Source organism: Scyliorhinus torazame, chromosome 14, assembly GCF_047496885.1.
Source record: "Scyliorhinus torazame isolate Kashiwa2021f chromosome 14, sScyTor2.1, whole genome shotgun sequence".
In the NCBI taxonomy this organism is placed as follows: Eukaryota; Metazoa; Chordata; class Chondrichthyes; order Carcharhiniformes; family Scyliorhinidae; genus Scyliorhinus; species Scyliorhinus torazame.
In genome coordinates, this window is record NC_092720.1 from 135,910,581 (window position 1) to 135,938,274 (window position 27,694).

The 27,694-nt window shown below is 49.3% G+C and overlaps 2 protein-coding genes across 2 annotated transcripts in view; one reads left to right on the top strand and one right to left on the bottom strand.

Moving 5' to 3' along the window:
• Positions 1 to 8,101, bottom strand: part of dtymk (deoxythymidylate kinase (thymidylate kinase)) — a 29,087-nt gene extending 20,986 nt beyond the window's left edge. The window contains exon 1 of the mRNA XM_072474936.1: positions 7,883 to 8,101. Within this exon, the coding sequence (XP_072331037.1) occupies positions 7,883 to 8,012 (130 nt within the window). The 5' untranslated portion in view covers positions 8,013 to 8,101. The remainder of the gene's footprint in view (positions 1 to 7,882) is intronic.
• Positions 8,102 to 17,403: 9,302 nt separating this feature from the next.
• LOC140390067 (inhibitor of growth protein 5-like) overlaps positions 17,404 to 27,694 on the top strand; it is a 41,175-nt gene continuing 30,884 nt past the window's right edge. The window contains exons 1-4 of the mRNA XM_072474937.1: positions 17,404 to 17,467; positions 19,333 to 19,404; positions 20,206 to 20,372; positions 26,354 to 26,465. Of these exons, the coding sequence (XP_072331038.1) occupies positions 17,431 to 17,467; positions 19,333 to 19,404; positions 20,206 to 20,372; positions 26,354 to 26,465 (388 nt within the window). The 5' untranslated portion in view covers positions 17,404 to 17,430. The remainder of the gene's footprint in view (positions 17,468 to 19,332; positions 19,405 to 20,205; positions 20,373 to 26,353; positions 26,466 to 27,694) is intronic.

The following is a 27,694-nucleotide window of genomic DNA, read 5'->3' on the forward strand; positions in this document are numbered from 1 at the left end:
CGGGAGTGGGAGCAGCTGCACGAGCTGAATCTGGCTAGGTGGGTGGAGCAGATGAAGGGGAACTTGGAACTTTAGGTGGGATGGGCTCCCGTTGACACTGGCGGGGACGGTGAAGATGACGGTTCTCCCGAAGTTTCTATTCATATTTCAGAGCCCTCCTATTTTTGTCCCTAAGGCTTTCTTCAAGAGGGTGAATGCGGTGATTCCTGGGTTGTGTGGGCGGGTAAAAGCCCGCGGGTGAAGGCAGACAGCATTATCAGAGACCCTTCCCAACCAGGCTTTACCTTCTTCCAGACCCTTCCATCAGACAGAAGGTACAGAAGTCTGAAGAGCCGCACATAATAAGAACATAAGAACTAGGAGCAGGAGTAGGCCACCTGGCTCCTCGGGCCTGATCCGCCATTCAATGAGATCATGGCTGATCTTTTATGGACTCAGCTCCACTTTCCGGCCCGAACACCATAACCCTTAATCCCTTTATTCTTCAAAAAACTATCTATCTTTATCTTAAAAACATTTAATGAAGGAGCCTCTACTGCTTCACTGGGCAAGGAATTCCATAGATTCACAACCCTTTGGGTGAAGAAGTTCCTCCTAAACTCAGTCCTAAATCTACTTCCCCTTATTTTGAGGCTATGCCCCCTAGTTCTGCTTTCACCTGCCAGTGGAAACAACCTGCCTGCATCTATCCTATCTATTCCCTTCCTAATTTTATATGTTTCTATAAGATCCCCCCTCATCCTTCTAAATTCCAACGAGTACAGTCCCAGACTACTCAACCTCTCCTCGTAATCCAACCCCTTCAGATCTGGGATTAACCTAATGAATCTCCTCTGCACACCCTCCAGTGCCAGTACGTCCTTTCTCAAGTATCCAGACATAGGAACAACGTCTTCCCCACAGCTACTAGACTCCTCAACGACTCTCCCTCAGACTGATCTGTTCCCTGTAAGAACACTATTCACAACATCCTATGCTGCTCTTGCTCATGTATTTGCTTTGTTTACCCCTTGTTCCCACTATCACCAATCACTGTTTGTCGATGTACCATTTGTCAATGTACTTTGTCGATTATTCTTTTTTGTCTGCTATGTACGTTCCGTGTACGTTCCCTTGGCCGCAGAAAAATGCTTTTCACTGTCCTTCGGTATGTGACAATAAATCAAAATAAATCAAATCAATCAAGGTGGTCTTGCTGGAGCGAGGTTGGGGGGGAGCCACCTGAGTTGGCCAAGTCCCGATTTAAAATGGCGAACGGCAAATGCTGAAGGGAAATTCAGCCAACACAGGCAGAAACCAGCAGGTGCAAGTCTGCTGTGTATTTAACTCTGCAAAGGACCAGACAGCATCGATACTAGCAGCCATCTGCATAATAATGTAGCAACCATCTACATACTAATAAGCAATCCCCGGGAACAATAGCAACATTTGGGACAAACAAGACTAAGCCAGACTCCCTGGCGCCAGCAGGAGCCAACACAAAAGAGGTTAACGGACACCTCAAGACCACCCATCGATCAGAGAACCGCTCCAGCTTTGGAGAAATCGAACCAAGCGATTGGAACGAAGTCCGATCACCTAGAACCAGGTACAGGGTCCGCCCCGAAAGGCAGGAAGCCCCTGGGGACTATAAAGTTAAGCCCCCAAGTTCAAATCGCCTTCTTCTTCTTGACCAGGTCACCCAGCAACGCGAACCAACATTGACCGTGACCGTGACGGGTCCAACGGCCGCCGAGAGATCGTAAGTCTTAAGTCAACGCTCGCTACGAGATAGGCGCTCCTAGCTACCAATCTGTACCAACTTCGAATCCCGCAGACTCAGAACCCGAACGAAATGCCATTTATTCCCCTGACCTGGTGGGCCAGTCCGAAGTTAGGTACAGGCCTGGTAGTCGTAGAAGTAGCTTAGACGTAGAATTTGTGCATGAGTAGCGATTACTGTGTATAACAAATGTGCTTTGATTTAAATCTTACTAATCGATGTATTGAGTTATTGGTCATTACTCGAACTTGAACCTCGTGGCGGTATCATAAAGATACCTGGCGACTCGAGAGCAAAGGTTATAAAACAGAGCCAAGTGAACCAACCAAAAGTTAGCAACATATTACTGGCGACATTCTGACGGGGCTCGAACGAGAAGTGGCTTAACCACTCCGGGAGAACCCAAACATTTGAATTAGAGATCCAATTGGGAACAGAAAACCACAGGTGTTCAAGCAGTTCTGACCAATCCTCATAATTCCGAAGTGTGTGTATGCATGCGTAACTAACAGGGCTATAAGGTAAACTGATAGATTTTTTGTTGCGACAAAACTGTCTGGAGTTTGTACTTTGGAAATTAGCGAAAGCCGTACCCATATTTACAGCACCGCCTTAGCTCCCTGTTCCAAATTTAAAAGAAGCATCCAGACAAGAAAGATGGCAATGCAGCACCTCATGAACCCAGAGGAATTTGCGGTCGCAGCGACCAGCAGCAGTAGAGTGGGACAGTGTCCCATTTGGGAGGAAGAAATCAGTAAGTACCTCAAAGGGAAAGGATGGCCCCTTTGGAGCGAATTCTGTAACAACGAGGAAACAGGTCCCGGGAGTATAGGACATACTTGGTGGGAGAACCTGAGCGAGATCCACAAGAAGAGCTGAGGAAAAGCTCGCAAGCCGATGGCAATCGTGTCCTGCTTGGCACAGTTGCGAGGCACAGAGGAGGTCGTTAGGATGCTCCGGAAAGAGGTAGAAGGCATACATCGAATGAGTACGGTCGATGTAAGCGAGGTAGAAAGAGAGACCTTAGAGTTAAGGAGGAAGTTGGCAGCAAAAGACGGAGAGGTGGAGGATGCCAAGAGAGCACACCAGTCTTGTCTGGCACACTTAAGCAGCTTCCAGTCCAAGTATTAAAAGGCCTATCAGGACACGCAACGTGCAGTCCAGGTACGTGAAGAAACCGAAAAGCAGGCAGAGACATTGCAGTGGCAGTGTAGTGACCTGAAGACAGCGTTAAGAGCACTCCATACTGCCACCACGGAGCAAAGACAAAGCTCACTAGACCACGCAAAGTGCCGGAAGCAGATTGCAGAGCTGCAATCGCTGTTTTCAGTCCAAAAAGGATTCCAGGAAACCTTTGGAGCAAAATTAGATGAGGAAGACAGCCCTAATTGGGAAGAGTTAAACGAGACAGCGCAGAGATATGTTCAGGGAACATGTGCGCAGGGAAAGCCACAGAAGAGGAAAGCGCCCCAACCCCCCACAGAGCAGATAGTTCAGGCTCCAATGAACCCAGTAACCACCCACCGCATAGCCACATCAGACGACACGGAATTTTTGTATCCCACCCCCTTAACAGCGACTCAAAGGACAGACAGGCTATCGTACAAGATATTAACACAAGGTAGTAACAGACACTATGCTTGATCACACAGAACTCCAGAAGCTCCAGGGCCGGATAAGAGAAGAGAAAAGAAGTGAAAAAGGAACCATGAGGACATCCTCCGCGTGGCTCATCGTTATAATGGACATTTGGTTGCGCGCGAACGCGAACCCCTGACCTCACCTCCCCCAGCCGTTAATGATTCACTTCCCCACAGTACCCAGAGCCCACTCACAAGCGACACCACACCATCTTGGTGTGACAGGTTTATAACCCTGTCCCACGTGATAGAATCCCTATTAGTATTGGCGATACTATTCGTCTGAGAAAATGGAGGAGAGCCTACCGCGCTCGCACCCCGGTATATAGAATAAGATCCCCTATTTTCGGATACGACCAGACCCCCGAGACCTATAATAAAGAGCATTCATTTGCGTTTTGTTGTAAATAAAGAAATGTTCATGAGCAATTGTACAATCCTGACCATAAGGTCAATCCTGCCAAGCCAGGAAAATGTGTATAAAACTGCTATGATTTTGTTTGTATGGTTTAGGAAGTTAGTGTGATGAAATATTTGAGTGAGTGTAGTTTATTAAGGATAGTTAGTGGTTCCCATTTCCTTGTTTTGTAATGCATGTCCCTGTTTGATATAGCGCCCCTCAGAATGTCAGTTAAAATTTTCTTGCATAGTTATGGACAGTGTAGAGGCCATCGAAGAGTACTCGCCGGGTCAGGGAATGGAAAGCAACGCAGTTATGTGATCCTTCACACTTCGCGTTAGGATCACAAGGAGGGTGTGTAGCCACCTGAGTTGGCCAAGTCCCGATTTAAAATGGCGAACGGCAAATGCTGAAGGGAAATTCAGCCAACACAGGCAGAAACCAGCAGGTGCAAGTCTGCTGTGTATTTAACTCTGCAAAGGACCAGACAGCATCGATACTAGCAGCCATCTGCATAATAATGTAGCAACCATCTACATACTAATAAGCAATCCCCGGGAACAATAGCAACATTTGGGACAAACAAGACTAAGCCAGACTCCCTGGCGCCAGCAGGAGCCAACACAAAAGAGGTTAACGGACACCTCAAGACCGCCCATCGATCAGGGAACCGCTCCAGCTTTGGAGAAATCGAACCAAGCAATTGGAACAAAGTCCAATCACCTAGAACCAGGTACAGGGTCCGCCCCAAAAGGTGGGAAGCCCCTGGGGACTATAAAGTTAAGCCCCCAAGTTCAAATCGCCCTCTTCATCTTGACCGGGTCACCCAGCAACACGAACCAACATTGATCGTGACCGGTCCAACGGCCGCCGAGAGATCGTAAATCTTAAGTCAACGCTCGCTACGAGATAGGCGCTCCTAGCTATCAATCCGTACCAACTTCGAATCCCGCAGACTCAGAACCCGAACGAAAGGCCATTTGTTCCCCAGACCTCATGGGTCAGTCCGAAGTTAAGCACAGGCCTGTTAGTCGTAGAAGTAGCTTAGACGTAGAATTTGTGCATGAGTAGCGATTACTGTGTATAACAAATGGGCTTTGATTTAAATCTTACTAATCGGTGTATTGAGTTATTGGTCATTACTCGAACCTCGTATCGTAAAGATACCTGGCGACTCGAGAGCAAAGGTTATAAAACAGAGCCAAGTGAACCAACCAAAAGTTAGCAACGGGGGGGGGGGGGGGGCGGGGGGTGCCATACCTGACTATATAAGGGGGGGGTGCCCTACCGGACTATATAACTTATTACTGGGCGGCGAACATTGCAATGGTCAGGAAGTGGGTAGTGGGTGAGGGGTCAGTATCGGAGCAGATGGAGGCAGCCTCATGTAGGGGCACAAGTTTAGGGGCACTGTTAATGGTGCCTCTGCCATTCTCACCGGATCGGTACTTCACAAGCCCGGTAGTAATGTCTGCTCTGAGGGTGTGGGGACAGTGGCGGAAGCATATGGGGATGGACGGGGAGTCGGTATGGGCACCAATTTGCGGCAACCACAGGTTTGCGGCGGTGGGGGGGGGGGGGCTGGATGGCAGATGTGTTTATAGTTTGGGGGCTTTCCATGTTTGGAGGAGAGCTGCCCGATGGGAATGGGTTCCACTATTTGCAGGTGAGGGACTTTGTGCGGAGGCAGGTTTCGACCTTTGCGCACCTGCTGCTCCAGGGGGTACAGGACAAGGTAGTGTTGAAAACAGGAGTGGGGGAGGGGAAGGTCGCGGAAATTTCTAAAGAGCTCATGGGTTGGGAGGGAGCCCTGATAGGGGAAGTAAAGCGAAAGTGGGAGGTAGAATTGGGCAGGTAGTTGGAGGTCAGGGTATGGGAGGATGACCTGAGGAGAGTCAACGCATCCTCATCGTGTGCAAGGCTTTGCCTGATACGTGGTTCACAGGGCACACACGACTGTGGCCCAGATGAGCAGGTTCTTTGCAGGGGTGGAGGATAGGTCTAAGCGGTGTGCGGGAAGGGCCCGCGAATCATGTCCATATGTTTTGGGCGTGTCCGAAGCTTAGGGGATTTTGGCAGGGATTTGCTGATGTCAAGCCGAAGGAATTGAAGGTCAGGGTGGTTCAGAGTCCAGAGGTAGCAATTTTTGGTGTGTCGGAAGACCCGGGAGTCCAAGGGGCGAGAGAGGTGGACGTTTTGGCCTTTGCCTCCCTGGTAGCCCGGAGACGGATCTTATTGGCATGGAGGGATCTGGAGCCCCTGAAATCAGGGGTATGGATTAATGACATGGCCGGGTTTCTCAGGTTTGAGAAGATCAAGTTCGCCCTGAGAGGATCGATGCTAGGGTTCGCCCGGAGGTGGCAGCCGTTTATCGACTTTGGGGGGGGAGGGGAGGGGGCGCCAGAAAAAAGAGTGAGGCATGGGGGGGGGGGGGTTGGACAAGGTGGGAAATGGTTAGTGCAAAATGGGGATTGGGGAATTATGTATGCAAGCCATATTGGCTCAGTTTGGTTGTTGGTTGGGTGTTGTTTACTTTGTTTCTTTTTTTGGAAATTGTGAAAATTATAAATGCCTTAATAAAAACATTTTTTTTTTAAAAATGCTGCAAGTGAAGGAAATCAGAATTAGAAACAGAATTAATTGTTTGCGGTCAATGGCATTTCATCAAAAGCAGACATTGCTCCTCCTAACCTCAACTCTTCATAACCTTTAACTCAGTAATATTGAAAAAATAACTGAGACAAAAGTTAGAAAACTCCTTCCAGACTGGTGTTCTACAATCATTTAGACGCCCAATGTGATTCACATTATCCTACTCTTCTGCTTGCAGTTTTAACAAAGTAAAACATTGACATCTTCCTGCAGGTGAGAAGCTCCAAAGGAATAGTTATTTTCAATGGTAGGTAGTTCATGCCCACACAATAATCGTGTTACATTACTTGATGCTTTCCAACAATTCAGAAGTACTTCATTGGCTATAAAGCTCGTTGTGACGTTTGGAGGTTATGAAAGGTGCTAGATAAATGCACGTTTTTCTCTCCGGCAGGTCCAAATGTGGCATGCTCCACCCGAAAACATTTGTTAAAAAGCTTCACAAAGTACTTGGGTTTTTGCTAGAGTGTGCCAATTATAATTTATAAATAAATCCCAAAGCAAATTTTAGTTCTAGGTTACTTTGTTTGCTAAGTTTATGTTAATTCAGTCAAACAACATCAGGCCGCACAGATCAGAAAGGTCCCAGCTTCAATCTCCAGCCGTTGCTGAATCAATCTTTTCAGGACGGGAAAGAGCTGAGGAGTTGGGGGAAACTCAAAATAAACATGCTTCCCAAAATCACAGGGAACAAAGGGGAACACAGGAACTGGGATGGGGGGGTGGGGTTATGGGGTTCACACAGCGACAGGAGGGGTGGATTCCCGGGGTCACACAGGGACTGAGATGGGGGTGGAAGGCCGGGGTCAGACAGGGACTGAGATGGGGGTGCATGACCAGGGTCACACAGGGACTGAGATGGGAGTGGATTGCGGGGTTCACACAGGGCCTGCGAAGGGGAGGATTCCCGGGGTCACACAGGGACTGAGATGGGGGTGGAAGGCCGGGGTCACACAGGGACTGAGATGGGAGTGGATTGCGGGGTTCACACAGGGCCTGCGAAGGGGAGGATTCCCGGGGTCACACAGGGACTGAGATGGGGGTGGAAGGCCGGGGTCAGACAGGGACTGAGATGGGGGTGGATTGCCGGGGTCACACAGGGACTGAGATGGGGGTGGATCGCCAGGGTACATAGGGACTGAGATGGAGGTGTATTGCCGGGGTCTCACACTGGGGGGGGGGGGGGGGAAGAGAGAGAATTGCAGGGGTCCCCCAGGGACTTGAGTGGGGGGTAATTGTAGGAATCCCCAGGGACCTGGGGGAGGGGGACATGCAGTGGTACCCCAGAGATGGGGGGGGGGGCGGAATTGCAGGGGTCCCCCAGGGAGTGGAGGGGGGGGGGGGGGGTTGGTAGGGTTGCAGGGGTAACAGGGACCGGCGGCTGGGGAGACGCGGGATCGAGAGAAGTGGCCGCTCGTGAAGCTTTACCCGGGAACCGCACCACCTCAGCGGCTCGGCCTTGTTGTCGCAGAGCCTCTTTCAGCCTCCGACACTGGGTGGTCTTGCCGGAGTGATCCATTCCCTCGAGCACAATGAGAGCTCCCCGCTTGGTCGCCATCAATGCCGCGCTTCCAGAAAAGAGCGCCGTTTGGACAGACACCAACCGTCCGAGCGCCCATTGGATCGTGCTCCCACAGGCCGGGTGTCTATTGGCTTCCAGCTCAGGGGGGGGAGGGGGAGGGGGCCCTCACTGAATGCAGGCCCGAGCTTTGATTGGCTGTCTACTAAATGACATCTTCGCGCCTGCGAACAGCGCAACCGGATAAACAGAAGCAAAACGCTGCAGGTGTTGAAACCTGAGAAAAAAATGGAAAATGCTGGGAGGTCTGACAATATCGGAGGAGAGAAAAAAACAAAATAATAATAATCGCTTGTCACAAGTGGGCTTCAATGAAGTTACTGTGAAAAGCCCTAGTCACCACATTCCGGCGCCTGTTCTGGGAGGCCGGTACGGGAATTGAACCCACGCTGCTGGCAAGTTCATGTTTCAGGTTGATGACTTTTCATCAAAACTGGATTCAACATGAAAATATCAAAATCCTGCCCATGCTGGAAATTTAAATTACAAATGGAAAGTATTGGAATAACTCAGCATATCTGACAGTTCAGCTGTGAAGTCACATTCTACCTGGAATGTTATCTGTTTCTCTCGCCACAATTTCTGCCTGACCTGCTCAGTATTTCCAGCATTTTCTGGTTTTATTTTGGAGTTAACAGGTTCTCAATGGCAGAGAAATAACAAAATTGAATGTCTGTTCTAGGGTGGGTGGCAGGAGAGATTAAATAAGAGATAATAGTGAAAGGGAGTGATAATTATAGAACATACAGTACAGAAGGAGGCCATTCGGCCCATCGGGTCTGTACCGACACACTTAAGCCCTCACTTCCACCCTATCCCCGTAACCCAATGACCCCCCTAACCTTTTTGGTCACTAAGGGTAATTCAACATGACCAATCCACCTAACCTTCAAGTCTTTGGACTGGGAGGAAACCAGAGCACCCAGAGGAAACGCACGCAAATCATAGTGATACAGCACAGAAGGAAACTATTCAATCCATTGTGTTTATACTGGCTCTTTAGATTCCACCTCATTCTCCCTGAGTAATCGCATTCCCCTGCTTTCTCTCCTTAGCTCTGTATTTTCTTTCACATATTTATCTAATTATTTGTTGAGATTTACAACTTAATGTTTCCACCAGTCTCAAGCAATGCATATCAGATCATAAGAAAGCATTGCATTAAAATGTTCCTTCATCTCACTTCTAGTTCTTTTGTTAAACACATTATCCTGTATCCTGCACGTACTGACTATTCTGATCAAAAATAGGCTCTCCTTATTTGCCATTCTTGATTTTGAGCACTTCTTTCAAATCTCTTCTTGATCTCCTGTGCTCTAAGGAGAATAATCCCAGTTTCTCCAGTCTCTTCACATCACTGATCAATGCCATCTTAGTAAATCTCATCCGTATCCTCTCCAGGGCCTGCATTTTCAGGATGGCAAACGCTCAGTGCCCATCATCTGGAGAGTCAGTGGGGATGACTCTGACAGGTCCACTGCCATTTTGCACTCAAATGAGCATTGATTGGCAGCAGGTGAGACTTGCATCCTCACTTAGAAGAAAGTCCCACCTTGGACAACTGTCAGCCAATCCGATTGGTTGACAGCTCTAGAGCCCATCCAGGCACAAGGCTGCAGTGGCCAGAAGAGGTAAATCCCAGGATCAGCAGTGCTGGTAAGTTCAAGGCCTTCCGGGGAGGGCAGGATAGGGGATGCCTTGTGGGGGCTCTTTTTTTTTTTTTTAATATGTTTTTATTAAGAATTTTTTCAACAATATTTTCCACCTTACAAACAACCCCCCCCCCGTAACAAAGAAAAGAAAAATAACTTGCGTGGCAACACATGAACATGGCAAGTCAATACGATACAGAACTTTGTACATTGAATTCTTCCCGTACATGTCAGTTTCCGGATCATTCATGTGTTTTCTTTCTCAAGTGCCCCCCAGAGAAACCCCCCTCTCCCCCCCCCCCACCCCCCACGAACGATGCCCCCCCCCCTCCCCCCGGGTTGCTGTTGCTGCTGTCCGATCTTCATATATCGCTCCGCGAGATGATCAAGGAACGGTTGCCACCGCCTGTAGAACCCCTGCGCAGACCCTCTCAAAGCAAACTTTATCCTTTCCAACTTGATAAACCCAGCCATATCATTTATCCAGGCCTCCACGCTGGGGGGCTTCGCCTCCTTCCACATTAGCAAGATCCTTCGCCGGGCTACTAGGGACGCAAAGCCAGAATACCGGCCTCTTTCGCCTCCTGCACTCCCAGCTCATCCACTACTCCAAATAGTGCTAGCCCCCAGCTTGGCTTGACCCGGACTTTCACCACCTTAGATATTGTTCCCGCCACTCCCCTCCAGAACCCCTCCAGTGCTGGGCATGACCAAAACATATGGACATGGTTCGCCGGACTTCCTGAGCACCTCCCACATCTGTCCTCCACCCCAAAGAACCTACTCAGCCTCGCCCCCGTCATATGCGCTCTATGGACCATCTTAAATTGTATCAGGCTAAGCCTGGCACACGAGGAAGAGGAATTAACCCTACTTAGGGCATCAGCCCATAGCCCCTCCTGAATTTCCTCCCCCAACTCCTCCTCCCATTTACCCTTCAGCTCCTCTACCAAAGCCTCACCCTCTTCTTTCATCTCCTGGTATATCGCCGACACCTTGCCCTCTCCGACACATACGCCCAAAATCACCCCATCTTGAATCCCCTGTGCCGGGAGTAGCGGAAATTCCATCACCTGCCGCCTCACAAACGCCCTCACTTGCATGTACCTGAAAGCGTTTCCCGGGGGGTAGCCCAAACTTCTCCTCCAGCGCCCCTAAGCTCGCAAACGTCCCGTCAATGAACAGGTCCCCCATTCTTCAAATCCCTGCCCGATGCCAGCTCTGAAACCCCCCGTCCATCCTTCCTGGGACAAACCGATGATAGTCTCTGATTGGGGACCACACCGAGGCTCCCGTCGCACCCCTGTGCCATCTCCACTGCCCCCAAATCTTTAGCGTTGCCGCCACCACCGGGCTCATGGTGTACCTTGTCGGCGAGAGCGGCAGCAGTGCCGTCACCAGCGCCCCCAGGCTCGTTCCCTTGCAGGACGCCACCTCCAACCTCTTCCACGCCACCCCCTCTCCCTCCATCACCCACTTACGGATCATTGCCACGTTGGCTGCCCAATAGTAACCAGCCAAATTCGGCAACGCCAACCCTCCTCTATCTCTGCTACGCACCAGGAACCCCCTCCTTACCCGCGGTGTCTTGCTCGCCCACACAAATCCCATAATGCTCCTGCTTACCCTCTTAAAGAAGGCCTTAGTAATCACAATTGGGAGGCATTGGAATACGAAAAGAAATCTCGGGGGGACCACCATTTTAACCGACTGTACCCTACCCACCAACGAGAGTGGCAACATGTCCCACCTTTTAAAATCCTCCTCCATCTGTTCTACCAACCGCGTCAGATTAAGTTTGTGCAGTGCCCCCCAGCTCCTAGCTACCTGAATCCCCAAGTATCAAAAGCTCCTTTCCGCCCTCCTCAACGGTAGGTCGTCTATTCCTCTTCCTTGGTCCCCCGGATGGATCACAAAGAGCTCACTCTTTCCCACATTGAGTTTATAGCCCGAGAAATCTCCAAACTCCCGTAGGATCTGCATTACTTCCACCATCCCCTCCACTGGATCCGTCACATACAGCAGCAGGTTGTCTGCGTACAGCGACACTCGATGCTCCTCTCCCCCTCGAACCACCCCCCTCCATTTCCCCGACTCCCTTAACACCATGTCCAAAGGTTCAATTGCTAATGCAAACAGCAGAGGGGACAGGGGGCACCCCTGTCTTGTCCCTCGATACAGCCGGAAATACTCCGACCTCCGCCGGTTCGTGACCACACTCGCCACCGGGGCTTTATACAGGAGCTTAACCCAACTAATAAACCCTCCCCCAAACCCAAACCTCCTCAGCGCTTCCCAGAGATACACCCACTCTACCCGATCAAAGGCCTTCTCCGCGTCCATGGCTGTCACTATTTCTGCTTCTCCCTCCACCGATGGCATCATTATCACATTTAGGAGCCTTCGCACATTAGTATTTAACTGCCTACCCTTTACGAATCCCGTCTGGTCCTCGTGAATCACCCCCGGGACACAGTCCTCAATCCTCGTGGCCAATATTTTTGCCAGCAACTTAGCATCTACATTAAGGAGCGAGATTGGTCTATACGGCCCGCATTGCAGTGGGTCCTTATCCCGCTTCAAGATCAAAGAGATCGTCGCCTCCAACATTGTCGGGGCAGGGTCCCCCCCTCCCTTGCTTCATTGAACGTCCTTACCAGCAACGGGGCTAACAGGTCTACATACTTCCTATAAAACTCCACCGGGAACCCATCCGGCCCCGGGGCCTTCCCTGCCTGCATGCTCCCCAGTCCTTTAACCAGCTCCTCCACCCCAATTGGTGCCCCCAAACCAGCCACCTCCTGCTCCTCCACCCTTGGGAACCTCAATTGGTCCAAGAATCGCCGCATCCACTCTTTTCCCCCTGGGGGCTGGGACCTATACAGTTCCTCGTAAAAGGCCTTAAAAGCCTTATTCACTTTCCCCGCACTCTGCACCGTAGTTCCCTTGTCATCTTTGACTCCGCCTATTTCCCTCGCTGCCATCCTCTTATGGAGCTGATGTGTCAGCATCCGGCTCGCCTTCTCCCCATATTCATATATCGCCCCCTGTGCCTTCCTCCACTGTGCCTCTGCCTTCCCTGTGGTCAACAGGTCGAACTCCGTCTGTAGACTTCATCTCTCCCTGAGTAGTCCCTCATCAGGAGCCTCTACATAGCTCCTGTCCACCCTTAAACTCTCCCCCACTAACCTCTCCCTTTCCCTGCACTCTCTCTTCACCCTATGAGCCCTGATGGAGATTAATTCTCCCCTGACCACCGCCTTCAGCGCCTCCCATACTACTCCCACCTGCACCTCCCCGTTGTCGTTGGCCTCCAGATACCTTTCAATACACCCCCGCACCCTCCCACACACTTCCTCGTCTGCCAGCAGTCCCACATCCAACCTCCACAACGGGTGTTGGTCCCTCTCCTCCCCCAGCTCTAACTCCACCCAATGTGGGGCGTGGTCTGAAATGGCTATGGCCGAATACTCCGTTCCCTCCACTTTCAGGATCAATGCCCTGCCCAGAACAAAAAAAATCTATCCAGGAGTAGGCCTTATGCACGTGGGAGAAAAAATAAAATTCTCTGGCCAAAGGCCTGGCAAATCTCCACGGATCTACTCCACCCATCTGGTCCATAACCCCCCTAAGCACCTTGGCCGCAGCCAGCCTCTTCCCCGTCCTAGATCTGGAGCGATCTAATGCTGGGTCCAGCACTGTGTTAAAATCCCCACCCATTATCAAGCTCCCTACCTCCAGGTCTGGAATACGCCCCAACATCCGTTTCATGAATCCAGCATCGTCCCGTTTGGGGCACATGCATTCACCAGTACCACCTCCGTCCCCTGCAACCTACCACTCACCATCACGTATCGGCCTCCCTTATCCGCTACTATGTTCTTGGCCTCAAAGAACACCCGCTTTCCCACCAGTATTGCCACCCCTCTATTCTTCGCATCCAGCCCCGAATGGAACACCTGTCCCACCCATCCCTTCCTTAACCTGACCTGGTCTTCCACCTTCAGATGTGTCTCCTGAAGCATGGCCACGTCTGCCTTCAGTCCTTTTCGGTGCGCGAACACTCGGGCCCTCTTAACCGGCCCATTTAGGCCTCTCACATTCCACGTGATCAGCCGGATTGGGGGGTTACCCACCCCCCCACCCCCACCGACTAGCCATCTCCTATCTTAGGCCAGTCCCGTGCTCGCGCCTCCCGCACCCTCCAGTATCCCAGGCGGGGAACCCCCGCCCCGACCACCTCTTCCATTTTCAGTTCCCCCTCGGACAGTGCAGCAGCAACCCTAGAATCTCCCCCTCCCCCCCGCCCCCGCTCGATCCACATCTAGCTCTTTTGCTCCCCCCATATTTCTTCCGAGAGTCAGCTGACTTCTGCTGACCCCGGCTTCCCCCGCCTTCCCGTTGATCTCCCACGTGTGGGAGTCTCTCCTCCTCCTTGCCTTCCTCCTTTCCCCCCCCCCCCCCCGACTTTTGGCACGGAAAAAAGCCCGCGCTTTCCTGAACCAGCCCAGGTCCTGTTGCAGCCATTATCCCAGCTCCCTCATCCCCGAGTCTCACCTCCCTCCAGCACCGACGCCCACATTCCCCATCATCATCATCTCGTCTACAGAAAAGAAAAAAAATGAAATTTTAGGAATTTGAACCAGAACTCTACCCACATCCCCATCCATCATCCCACCCATGAATTATTCTTTACCCGTATTTACAACCCCATATACAACCAACATCTCCCCCCGCAACCACATCCCCTCAGTTCGAGTCCAGTTTTTCCATCTGAATAAAGGTCCAGGTCCACCTCTGCGCTCCAATCCTGGTAAACCCGGATCACCGCGTTCTCCCATCTACTGCTCCAGTACATCTCAGCACACTTTCTTTGCCGCGAAGCAATGGAATCTTGCCACTATCGCCCTTGGCGGCTCATCAGCCTTGGGTCTCCTCGCCAGGACCCGGTGAGCCCCTTCCAGCTCCAGGGGGGTCGGAGAGGCCTCCGCTCCCATCAGCGCTTGGAGCATCGTACTCACATACGCCCTGGCATCAGCTCCCTCCACTCCTTCGGGAAGACCCAGAATCCGGAGGTTCTGCCTCCTCGACCTGTTCTCCAGGACCTCAATTCTCTCGGCCCACCTCCTGTGCACCGCCTCGTGCGCCTCCATTTTTACCGCCAGGCCCATGGATCTCGTCCTCGTTGTCATTCATTTTATCTTTCATCTCACGAAGCTCCACCGCCTGGGTCTTCTGGGTCTCCTTCAGCCAACAGCATTGGTGCCAGCACCTCCTTTTTCAGCTCCTCCACACAGCGCTTAAGGAACTCCTGCTGGTCCGGCCCCCATGATGATCGCTCTCCGCCCTCTTGCTTTTTCCCCCTCGATTTTGCCGCTGCTCCAGTGCCTCTTTTTTCGCCGCTCCACCGCTGATCTCGGCCATATATTGTAAGGGGGGGGCCTTACTGCACCGTCCCACACGGGATCAATTCAAAAAAGATCCGTTGGGGCTCCTCTGGAGAGCCCGAAAGTCCGTTGTCGCGGGAGCTGCCGAATCGTGCGGCTTAGCTCCGCATCACCGCAACCGGAAGTCCCTTGTGGGGGATCATGAGTCGAGCAATCCCGCTGTCAATGTGTAGGTTCAGCAGGGCAAGAGGATTGGACGTCTCTAGTCCATGATGGGAAGATGTGCCCACAGTCTGAAGGGGGCTTCCAATGGCGGATGCTCCCCTTTCCTACCTGAGATCAAGGGAGAGACATTTTTGTTTCTCACCCTCAGTCATTGGGCGCATGCCAGCCTAACAATTGAGGCTGGGTGGAAAAAAAGGTTAAGTGCCCACTTAAGGGCCTTAATTGGGTATGAGCGGGCTTTCTGTTCAAGGCCTTGTCATCTCCACTGTAAAAACATGTCCAGGTCAGGACGGGATCCCAGAGGGAATCCTTTCCATGTTGTTTAATGCTGCCCCCCTCTCCCCATCTCAAAACCCACTAGGGTGGGGAACATAAAATCCTGGCCTAGGACTTTGACACCTTCCTAAAGGGTGATGCCCAAACGTAAGTACTAAACTCTAGCTGAGGCCTAACTCGTGTTTCATACGAGTAATCATAGCTTTCTTGATTTTATATGCTATTCCTCCATTAAGAAATTAAAGTATCCAATATATCTTTTGGACAGCTTTCTCAACTTGTCCTACCGCCTTCATTGTGTACAGTTCTCTGTTGTGTGTTAAAGTCCATCTAACATGTGTCTGCCCATTTTACCAGTCTGTCCAGGTCCGCCAAAAATCTGCCAGCATCTTTCCCATTGTTTACTACATTTCTGAATTTCCTATAATCTGCAAACATATGTTCGGCATGTCCAAATTCAGATAATTAATACATCAAAAAAATGCAATGGTCCCAATACCAAACCCAGGGGAACATCGTATACTCCCTCCAGTCTGAAAAACAACCAGTCATCACTGCTCTCTGAGGTCTGAGCATGAGGTTTCGGGTTCGAGTTCCACACCAGTACCTGATAGCCAAAGAAGTGCGTTCATAACGTGACCGAACACATTGAGTGTGTCAACCAGCAAATCCTTCCAACATGCCAGTGGCTGGCAGTAAGAGCAGGAGAAATTCCTGGTCAACCACGCTTGATGTGAAGTGGCACTCCTCAAGTTATAATCCCCTGGCGACAGACCAGTCTACTCTCCATCATCAGGAAAAAGTGATGGAAGTGAGAAATAATAAATTCTTTACCCGTCAGTCTGGCCTCAATAAAACTCGAGATGGATTTGTAGGCATAGCATTAGTTATTTTTATTTGACTTGCAAGTCTGACTCGTTTCACAAAAACCCAGAACGCAAGCTGCCTCCTGGGTCTCCAGAATCGAGTGATTCTGTGGAACAAAGAAATCTCTACCAACACATTCAAATGGCATCAAGTTTCATATACACGATTCCCATAGGTCATCCTATACCCCTCCTGACCTGGCCATACATCCTAATTGGCTCACTTCTCATCCCTTCCCCATGCCTCTTATTACCCAGCATCCTTTTCTCCTCATACTCTAAACACCTTCTTTGCCATGCTCTCTGAAATCCTTTGTCTGTGAACTAACATGAATTAGACCGGCCTATACCTACATTACAGTAACTAATATCTTTAAAGTAGCTATTTTATATCACATTCATCAGAAGGAGTCACCAATAAGAATCTTTTATTGCGGGTTTACTTAATTAACTGAATTTAAATTCCCCCAGATGCCATGGTGGGATTTGAATCCCTGCCTTGGGATATTATCCGGATCTCTGCAGTTACCCAAACAGCGGGGAAAAACAGTCCGAAATTGCCAAATCCCAGTGAAAATCAGTAATAATGGGGTACCTTGTTAAGATATGCAAGTTTTACTGGTGCCTTCATTTTTATTTTTTCCCCTTTAATCCAGGTAAATCAATAATACCCTTGTATCTGTCGAAGGTTGGGCCTGTTGTCATTTAATTGTAAGCAGTTCCCGGTTGAGGCTCTCTGGCACTGGACAATATGGGGCTCAAGTTGCCAACTCTGCCCGTCGCGGCAGAGTGGCCTTGAAATCGGGGTTACCATGGCGACGGGCCGGCAGTGCATATGCTCAGTGCGGGCGGGGTTACCATGGCGGCGGGCCGGCAGTGCACATGCTCAGTGCGGGCGGGGTTACCATGGCGGCGGGCCGGCAGCGCGCATGCTCGGTGCGAGCGGGGTGGCAGTGCGCATGCTCAGTGCGGCGGCTGGAAGGATGACAAGATGGCGACCGCAATGTACCTGGAGCATTACCTGGATAGTGAGTACCGGCGGGCGGGCCCTGTGCCGGTCTTGTGTGGGAGGGGCTCCGCCCTGCCGGTAGGGCCGCTCTATTCACCCCCCCCCCCCCCCCCCCCCCCCCGGGGGAATGAAAGGCTTTGGTTTTAGCCGCCGGGCCGGCAGCCTGCCACCCACCCACCCCCGAAGGAGAGAGTGCGGTCTCCCCGCACTCGGCACCGACGAGGCTGGGGCGCGGCGCGGCTCCTCGGGAATTGCTGCGCAAGCCCGGGGCGGGGGCGAGTTTCTGTAAGTTTGTGGAAAGCGCGGGGGGCGGGGGATTCAGGAGTTTCCCAGCGTGAGAGGCGCTCATTGCGCAAGCGCACGGGGATTCACCCTTTCCCGCCACTAGCAGGCAGCAAACATGTAAACAACTGTGGGTATAAGAACCTAATAATGATAATCTTTATTAGTGTCTCAAGTAGGCTTTTATTAACACTGCAATTAAATTGCGGTGAAAATCCCCTCGTCGCCACACTCCAGCGCCTGTTCGGGTACAAAGGGAGAATTCAGAATGTCCAATTCACTTTTGGAAGGAAACCCACGCAGACACGGGTAGAATCAAACCCGGATCCCTGGTGCTAATAATAATAACCTTTTATTGTCTTACGTTTTATTGTCGTAAGTATGAATTTACTGTGAAAAACCCCTAGTCGTCACATTCCGGCGCCTGTTCGGGCAAACTGGTACAGGAATTGAACCCGCGCTGCTGGCCTTGTTCTGCATCACAAACCAGCTGTCTAGCCCACTGAGCTAAACCAGATTTGAAGCAACAGAGCTAACCACTGTTATTGTGCTACTTGTGGGTGTAATAGATGGACATCTGCACCTGTGGGTGTAATAGGTGGCAGTCCGTAGCAACGATTAACTGGCGAACTTCCGTGCCGCTGGGTGTAACAGGCGGCTATCCGTACCAGCGGGTGTAACAGGCAGCCATCCGTACCAGTGGGTTTAACAGGCCGCCTGTTTACCGTGTTCCGTGCCGCCGGGTTTACCGGGGTGGCAATCCGTGCCGCTGGGTGATCCCTGTCTTGAGGTGTAACAAGGGAGTTGTGATCCAGGGGGGAGGGAGTGATCTGCGTCACTGGGTGTAATGGGGGGGGAGATGCGATTAGCACTGCTGGGTGTAACCGCGGTGGCGCAGTCTGCACTGCTGGGTGTAACCAAAGTGGTACGGTCTGCGCCGCCAGGTGTAAAGTGGGGCCCATCCGGCCACCCGGGTGTAGCAGGGGGTGATCTGCACCACCGGCTCCAACAGACGGCCATTTGCACCACCGGCTGTAACAGGCGGCCATCCGTGCCGCAAGTGTAACGGGGTGGTGCGGTCTGCGCTGCCAGGTGAAATGGGGGTGGTCTGCGCCGCCGGGTATAACGGGGGCAGGCTGCGCCGCCGGGTGTAATGGGAGTGGTCTGCAGATGCAACGGGAGGCGGTCTGCAACGTGTGGTGGTCGGTCACTGGGGCAATCCACAGTGGATTGTGACATATCGCATTCTGTTGACTGGTCAGAAATATGGGGAAGACGTAAAAGTCGCACATTTAAGTAATACCTTTGCGTCGCTCTCTAAACGCTTCGTGTTCAGTGAGCCTGTTTTGCGTGTAGAATTCTTATGTAAGTGGATGCAGCAGTCTGCTAGACATGGGAAGATTTCAAAGGCAGCAGTGAGTTGAATGACCAGTTCATACATTGAAAAATAAGTTAAAATGTCATTGCAAGTGTGGATAATTTGCAATGGATGTGTGTTCAATTCAGAATGTACCCATTTCCTGGAATAGCAGTTAAGGTACTTGAATTTGAAAATGTGCTTTCAGTGAAAATGAATATTTAAGCTACTTTCTGTGCTGACAGGTATTGAAAATCTGCCCTGTGAACTTCAGCGGATCTTCCATCTGATGCGGGACCTGGACCAGAGAACTGAAGGTACATACAACACAATTGGGGAAAACCTGGCAAGCCTAGTCTTTGGGGGGCGGGCCGGGGGGGGGGGGCGGGCCGGGGGGGGGGGGGGGGGGGGGGGGGGGGCAGATTTCAGTGAGACTTCAGATTTTGACCTCAAACTGTCAAAACGATTTTTCAAGTTTTGTATGCTTAAGTTTCAATTTGAATCCTCAATGGGCATTGATTGGTGTCTGAGCATGGGTAACATAACTTTCCAGGAAAATGCACTTCTATTTTCTGGAACTTTCCGGTTGCAGTTCAGGGCTGCATTTTCCAATATTCTTTCAAATTCAAATAGTTCACCTGAAAATCCTTTTTTTTCCATCTTCTTAAAGTAAGACTTATAAGCAGTGGGTGTTGGAATATTTTCCAGCAGAAGTGAGAACTTTGAGTTGGCTCTGGTGTTCTTCTATAGTCGTTATTGAGTTTAATCTCATGTTCCTCCCTGGTTGCTTCCAGTATTCTTTAATATTCCGCTTTTTATGTAACCAAACAGTCACTTTTTAAATGTACTCGTGTAATCTACTTATGTGATTATATTCCACCTATATCTTCATTACTGTGTCTCTGATCAATGACAACAATCTAAAATAATTTACCGTCATGATCCTTGATGATCTTGAAGCCCTCTGACAAATCTAACCGCGGTCTTGTAAAAGTTGAACTTGTTTCGTTGTTTTCATATTCTGTGCCTCCTGGTGATGAAACCCAGGAATCCTACAAAGTAGGAGGGTGCAATTTATATTCTTTCACCAGTCTAATTGCTTTACTCACTGTTTGCAGAGAAAAAAGTAGAGATTGACAAGTTGGCAACAGAATATATCTCAAACGTGAAGGACCTGTCTCCGGATCAAAGAGTTGATCAACTGAAGAAGATTCAGCTTGCCTACAATAAATGCAGAGAATACAGCGATGACAAAGTTCAGTTAGCAATGGAGACGTATGAAATGGTGGGTGGTCTGTTAGTTTACAGGGAAACCAACGGTTAATTCATTTTTGATATTTGGGTAAAAATGCTGTACTTTTCCATAAAATATCATTAGGTGGCTTGTACATACTCTGTGCAAGAAATGAGCCTGATTGTCAGTAGCATTTTATCACTGCTTGCGTAATGCTGCAATAATCCAAGAATAGTTTTGAAAATACCAATGGTCTATGACTTGTCGGTATCCCAAGTAATTGCAGATTACTTTAAACTGCATTTAAAATAAATCAGTTTTCTTGGTGCAATCCAAATGAACTAAATAATATGCACTACATTGTACAAAATATTAAAGTATTTCAAACTGATGATATCAAACTGTCCAGTGAGAATAGTACCCCAAGAAGACTGCGTCATTGATGTGAGAGAAAATTAGAAATTCTATAAATTAAGTCTGGACAGAGAGATGTTCATCTCTATCTTTCTGCATTTACCTTGTGTGTTGTGCTCCCAGCACCGTTTTGAAACGATATCACCCTTTCAGAAGTGACATGACAATACTTATATGTTCTGCAAACTGAAAGGGTGAAATCATTTCCAAACTGTCCTTTTATGAAATTGCTAAGGGAGCATTTCAAGTGGAACTGTGTTGTGTTTTCATAGATCCCCAATTTTCATTAACGGCATTGTGATTCTCATGGAAGCATCTCGACAACAAGGACACCTACGTCAGACTCCTGTTCATTGACTACAGCTCCGCCTTCAACACCATAATCCCAGCAAAACTCATATCCAAACTCCAAAACCTAAGACTCGGCTCCTCCCTCTGCAACTGGATCCTCAACTTCCTGACCCACAGATCGCAATCAGTAAGGATAAACAACGACACCTCCTCCACGATAGTCCTCAATACAGGGGACCCGCAAGGCTGTGTGCCTAGCTCCCTATTATACTCCCGATACACGCATGACTGTGTGGCAAATTTCGGCCTCAACTCCATTGACAAGTTTGCTGATGACACGACTAGTGGGCCGGATCTCAAACAGCGACGAGTCAGAGTATAGGAGGGAGATAAAGAACTTAGTGGCATGGTACAATGAACGATCTCTCCCTCAATAGAACATAGAACAGTACAGCACAGAACAGGCCCTTCGGCCCTCGATGTTATGCCGAGCTTTGTCCGAAACCAAGATCAAGCTATCCCACTCCCTGTCATTCTGGTGTGCTCCATGTGTCTATCCAGTCACCGCTTGAAAGTTCCTAAAGTGTCCAACTCCACTATCACAGCAGGCAGTCCATTCCACACCCTAGCCACTCTCTGAGTAAATCATAGAATTTACAGTGCCGAAGGAGGCCATTCGGCCCATCGAGTCTGCACCGGCTCTTGGAAAGAGCAGCCTACCCAAGGTCAACACCTCCACCCTATCCCCATTACCCAGTAAACCCACCCAACACTAAGGGCAATTTTGGACACTAAGGGCAATTTATCATGGCCAATCCACCTAACCTGCACATCTTTAGACTGTGGGAGGAAACCGGAGCACCCGGAGGAAACCCACGCACACACGGGGAGAACGTGCAGACTCCGCACAGAAAGTGACCCAAGCCGGAATTGAACCTGGGACCCTGGAGCTGTGAAGCAATTATGCTATCCACAAAGAACCTACCTCGCACATCCCTCCTATATCATCCCCCTATATCGGACATCGCGCAACAATCACCAGGCAGGAATGTTCCCTTCCAGTCGGGGAACACTTCAGCAGTCAAGGGCATTCAGCCTCTGATCTCCGGGTAAGCGTTCTCCAAGGCGGCCTTCAGGACCCGCGACAACGCAGAATCGCCGAGCAGAAACTTATAGCCAAGTTCTGCACACATGAGTGCGGCCTCAACCGGGACCTGGGATTCATGTCGCATTACATTCATCCCCCACCATCTGGCCTGCAAAATCCTACCAACTGTCCTGGCTTGGTACAATTCACACCTCTTTAACCTGGGGTTACCCCATCTCTGGATCTGTAAAGATTTAATCACCTGCTAATGCTCGCATTCCTAGCATTGTTTGCATAACCTTATAGTTATGCCCCCTTGTAGCAGCTATAGCCACCCGAGGAAATAGTCTCTGAACGTCCACTTTATCTATCCCCCTCATCATCTTATAAACCTCTATTAAGTCGCCTCTCATCCTCCTCCGCTCCAAAGAGAAAATGATGTGGAGATGCCGGCGTTGGACTGGGGTGAGCACAGTACGAAGTCTTACAACACCAGGTTAAAGTCCAACAGGTTTGTTTCGATGTCACTAGCTTTCGGAGCGCTGCTCCTTCCTCAGGTGAATGAAGAGGTCTGTTCCAGAAACACCTATATAGACAAATTCAAAGATGCCAAACAATGCTAGGAATGCGAGCATTAGCAGGTGATTAAATCGTTACAGATCCAGAGATGGGGTAACCCCAGGTTAAAGAGGTGTGAATTGTATCAAGCCAGGACAGTTGGTAGGATTTTGCAGGCCAGATGGTGGGGGATGAATGTAATGCAACATGAATCCCAGGTCCCGGTTGAGGCCGCACTCGTGTGCGGAACTTGGCTATAAGTTTCTGCTCGGCGATTCTGCGTTGTCGCGGGTCCTGAAGGCCGCCTTGGAGAACGCTTACCCGGAGATCAGAGGCTGAATGCCCTTGACTGCTGAAGTGTTCCCCCACTGGAAGGGAACATTCCTGCCTGGTGATTGTTGCGCGATGTCCGTTCATTCATTGTCGCAGCGTCTGCATGGTCTCGCCAATGTACCACGCTTCGGGACATCCTTTCCTGCAGCGTATGAGGTAGACAACGTTGGCCGAGTCGCACGAGTATGTACCGCGTACCTGGTGGGTGGTGTTCTCACGTGTAATAGTGGTATCCATGTCGATGATCTGGATCATCGAAGACATGCCAGATCATCGACATGGATACCACTATTACACGTGAGAACACCACCCACCAGGTACGCGGTACATACTCGTGCGACTCGGCCAACTTTGTCTACCTTATACGCTGCAGGAAAGGATGTCCCGAAGCGTGGTACATTGGCGAGACCATGCAGACGCTGCGACAACGAATGAACGGACATCGCGCAACAATCACCAGGCAGGAATGTTCCCTTCCAGTCGGGGAACACTTCAGCAGTCAAGGGCATTCAGCCTCTGATCTCCGGGTAAGCGTTCTCCAAGGCGGCCTTCAGGACCCGCGACAACGCAGAATCGCCGAGCAGAAACTTATAGCCAAGTTCTGCACACATGAGTGCGGCCTCAACCGGGACCTGGGATTCATGTCGCATTACATTCATCCCCCAACATCTGGCCTGCAAAATCCTACCAACTGTCCTGGCTTGGTACAATTCACACCTCTTTAACCTGGGGTTACCCCATCTCTGGATCTGTAAAGATTTAATCACCTGCTAATGCTCGCATTCCTAGCATTGTTTGGCATCTTTGAATTTGTCTATATATGTGTTTCTGGAACAGACCTCTTCATTCACCTGAGGAAGGAGCAGCGCTCCGAAAGTTAGTGACATCGAAACAAACCTGTTGGACTTTAACCTGGTGTTGTAAGACTTTGTACCAAAGAGAAAAGCCCTAGCTCCCTCAACTTTTCCTCATAAGACCTACCCTCCAATCCAGGCAGCATCCTGGTAAATCTCCTTTGCACCCTTTCCAATGCTTCCACATCCCTTCTATAGTGAGGTGACCAGAACTGCTCACAATACTCCAAATGTGGTCTCACCAGGGTCCTGTACCGTTGCAGAATAACCCCACAGCTCTTTAACTCAAGCCCCCTGTTAATAAATGCTAACACACTATAGGCCTTCTTCACGGCTCTATCCACTTGAGTGGCAACCTTCAGAGATCTGTGGACATGAACCCCAAGATCTCTCTGTTCCTCCACATTCCTCAGAACCCTGCCGTTGACCCTGTAATCCGCATTCAAATGTGTCCTACCAAAATGAATCACCTCGCGCTTATCAGGGTTAAACTCCATCTGCCATGTTTCAGCCCAGCTCTGCATCCTACCAATGTCTCTTTGCAGCCTACAACAGCCCTCCACCTCATCCAGTACTCCACCAATCTTGGTGTCATTGGCATATTTACTGACCCACCCTTCAGCCCCCTCCTCCAAGTCATTTATAAAAATCACAAATAGCAGAGGACCCAGCACTGATTCCAGCGGTACACTGCTGGTAACTGGTCTCCAGTCTGAAAATTTTCCATCCACCACCACCCTCTGTCTTCTCTGTGATAGCCAGTTACTTATCCAATTGGCCAAATTTCCCTCTATTCCACACCTCCTTACTTTCTTTATGAGCCGACCATGGGGAACCTTATCAAATGCCTTACTGAAATCCATGTATACGACATCAACTGCTCTACCTTCATCTACACACGAGTTACCTCCTCAAAGAATTCAATCAAATTTGTGAGGCAAGACTTACCCTTCACGAATCCATGTTGACTATCCCGGATTAAGCTGCATCTTTCCAAATGATCATTAATCCTATCCCTCAGGACCTTTTCCATTAACTTACTGACCTTATAATTACCAGGGTCATTCCTATACCCTTTCTTGAACAGAGGAACAACATACGCCACTCTCCAGTCCTCTGGGACTATCCCCTTGGACAGTGAGGACCCAAAGATCAACAAAACAAAGGAGCAGGTCATCGACTTGAGGAAGCAAAGTGTCGCCCATGCCCTGTCTATCAATGATGCCGAGGTGGAGATCGTTGACAGCTTTAGAATGAGGGTGGATCTTATAGAAACAAATAAAATTACGAAGGGAATAGTTAAGATGGAAGCAGGGAGGTTTTTTCCACTGGCGAGTGAAACTAGAATAGCCTCAAAATAAAGCTAAGCAGATTTAGGACTGAGTTGAGGAGGAACTTCTTCACGCAAAGGGTTGTAAATCTGGAATTCCCTGCCCAGTGAAGCAGTTTGAAGCTACCTTGTTGAATGTTTTTAAGACAAAGATAGATAGATTTTTGAACTGTAAAGGAATTAAGGGTTATGGTGAGTGGTGGGGAAGTGAAACTGAGTCCGCAAAAAGTCCAGCCATGATCTTATTGAATGGCGGAGCAGACTCGACGGATCAGATGGCCTAGTTCTTATGTTCAAATTCCGAGGTGTAAACATCACCATCAATCTGTCCTGGTCCACCCACATCGACGCTACAACCAAGGAAGCACAACAGCGCCTATACTTCCTCAGAAAACTGAGGAAATTCGGCATGCCCACGATTTACGAATTTCTGTGAATGTACTATAGCAAGCATCTTACCTTGCTGCATCACAGCTTGGTATGGCAACTGTTCAGTCCAAGACCGTAAGAAACTACAGAGAGTCATGAACATAGCCCAGTCCATCACACGGGCAGGCCTCCCATCCATTGACTTTGTCCACACCTCCCGCTGCCTTGGGAAAGTCGGCAGCATAATCAAAGACCCATCCCATCCGTGTTATTCGCTCTTCCATCAGGCAGAAGATACAAAAGTTTGAGAACACGCATCAATAGTTTCATTTGATGCTCTTCCCCGCTGTTACCAGAATCCTGAATGACCCTCTTGGGATCTGAACTGATCTTTCTATGCATCTCCTCTACAATTTAGCACTATATACCGTATACTTCACCCACTGTCTATGTTTATGTATTTTCATTATGTACCCTCATGCATTTATCGTATGTTCTATGTCTTCATGTATGGAGCAATCTGCCTGGACTGTAAGCATAACAATATTTTTCACTGTACCTCAGTACACGGGACAATAAATTTAAATCTAAATGTAGTAGCATGTCAGACATGTAATTCTCAGTTGGGACAGACACCCGAGTGATTGACGGGTGTGATATTTCCCACCTCTTTGTTGCAGGTTGTTTGAACTGTGTCTCCTTTTAACGGCCTATCTTCACAGTAATGCACATCTGAATATGTGAGCATTCAAATTATTTTGCACTGTGGTGGAACTTATTTGTGTGCTTCTGGCAGGTTGATAAACACATCAGGCGGCTGGATGCCGAATTGGCCAGATTTGAAGCTGATCTGAAGGAAAAATTGGAATCCAGTGACTATGACAGCTCAGGAGGAAGAGGCAATAAGAGTGAGTAATGGTATTCTTTTGATGCAGAAAAAATTCTGAAATGGAGACTTGTGATATTCAGTGGAAAATTACATAGGAACAAGTGTAGACCATTTAGCCCTTCAAGCCTGTCCCACCATTCAATGATTATGGCTGATCTGTTGCCCACCTTGTAACCTTCGCCTAACAAACATCTATCAGTCTCAGTTTTGGGGGATTTTTTAATGCATTTTAAACAAGGTTTTCTAACTGACTGGACGTTCGAAGACCCCTGATTACTTTTGAGTGCGCAGGTTCCAAGCAAATGTCAGAAATCTGAAGCTGCAGGAGATTTGTGCCTCATGCAACATTTGTCTTTGTCTCTCTCGTCATCTTTTGCTGTAATGTTACATTACACGAACACATATTAATCTTGAACAATGCCAGTGAAGCCCGTTGAACTGGATAGTTCCAAGTAGCACAGGAGGGTATCCATTTCTCATCTCTCTTTAACGGGGAGTGAACTTGCTGCAACTGATGGATGATTGTTGTGTTATTCATACTAACGGTCCTTATGCAGACTTCCCTAGATACTCCCTCCTGCTTCCAACTCTCTTGTTCAGTATTGCTCAATAATGGAGCTGTAGTTGCAGATCTGTTACCAGAAATGGAAGTCCAGGTTTGTTTGCTAACTCGGGTTTGAATGGTCACACGCTGATTTTTGGGCATGCAGGATCGGAATAAGTATCATAAATATGAAATTACCAGAGATATCTTGCTCATGCAACGTATTTAGACCCTTGCTTCAAGAAGCAAAATTGTCGAGGGAACAGATGCAAAATATAGTGGAATAGGAAACGCTAAAGAAATACCAGAAACTGTTGGAAAGACTCTGCAGTCCAGGCAGCATCTGTGGAGAGAGAGAAACTGTTCAGGTCAACGTCCTTTCATCAGTTTGTGAGCAAGTGAAAGGGGTGACGATGGAAAAATGAATCAACAGCGAAGGTCCATGAAAGGGTGGAATACAGGAAACGTTAAATGGCAAGGCCAAAGGTAATGGAAGAAATAAAGAGATGTGGAGAGCAGAGGGATGAACAGCTGCTGGCCAAAAAACAAAGAATGAGAAAAGTAAAGCTGTAAAAATAAAACCTACAAAGCAACAGGGAACAAAGGGCAGCAGAGTCAAAGAACAAAGAAAAGTACAGCACAGGAACAGGCCCATCGGCCCTCCAAGCCTGTGCCGACCGTCTAAACTAAAACCTTCTGCACTT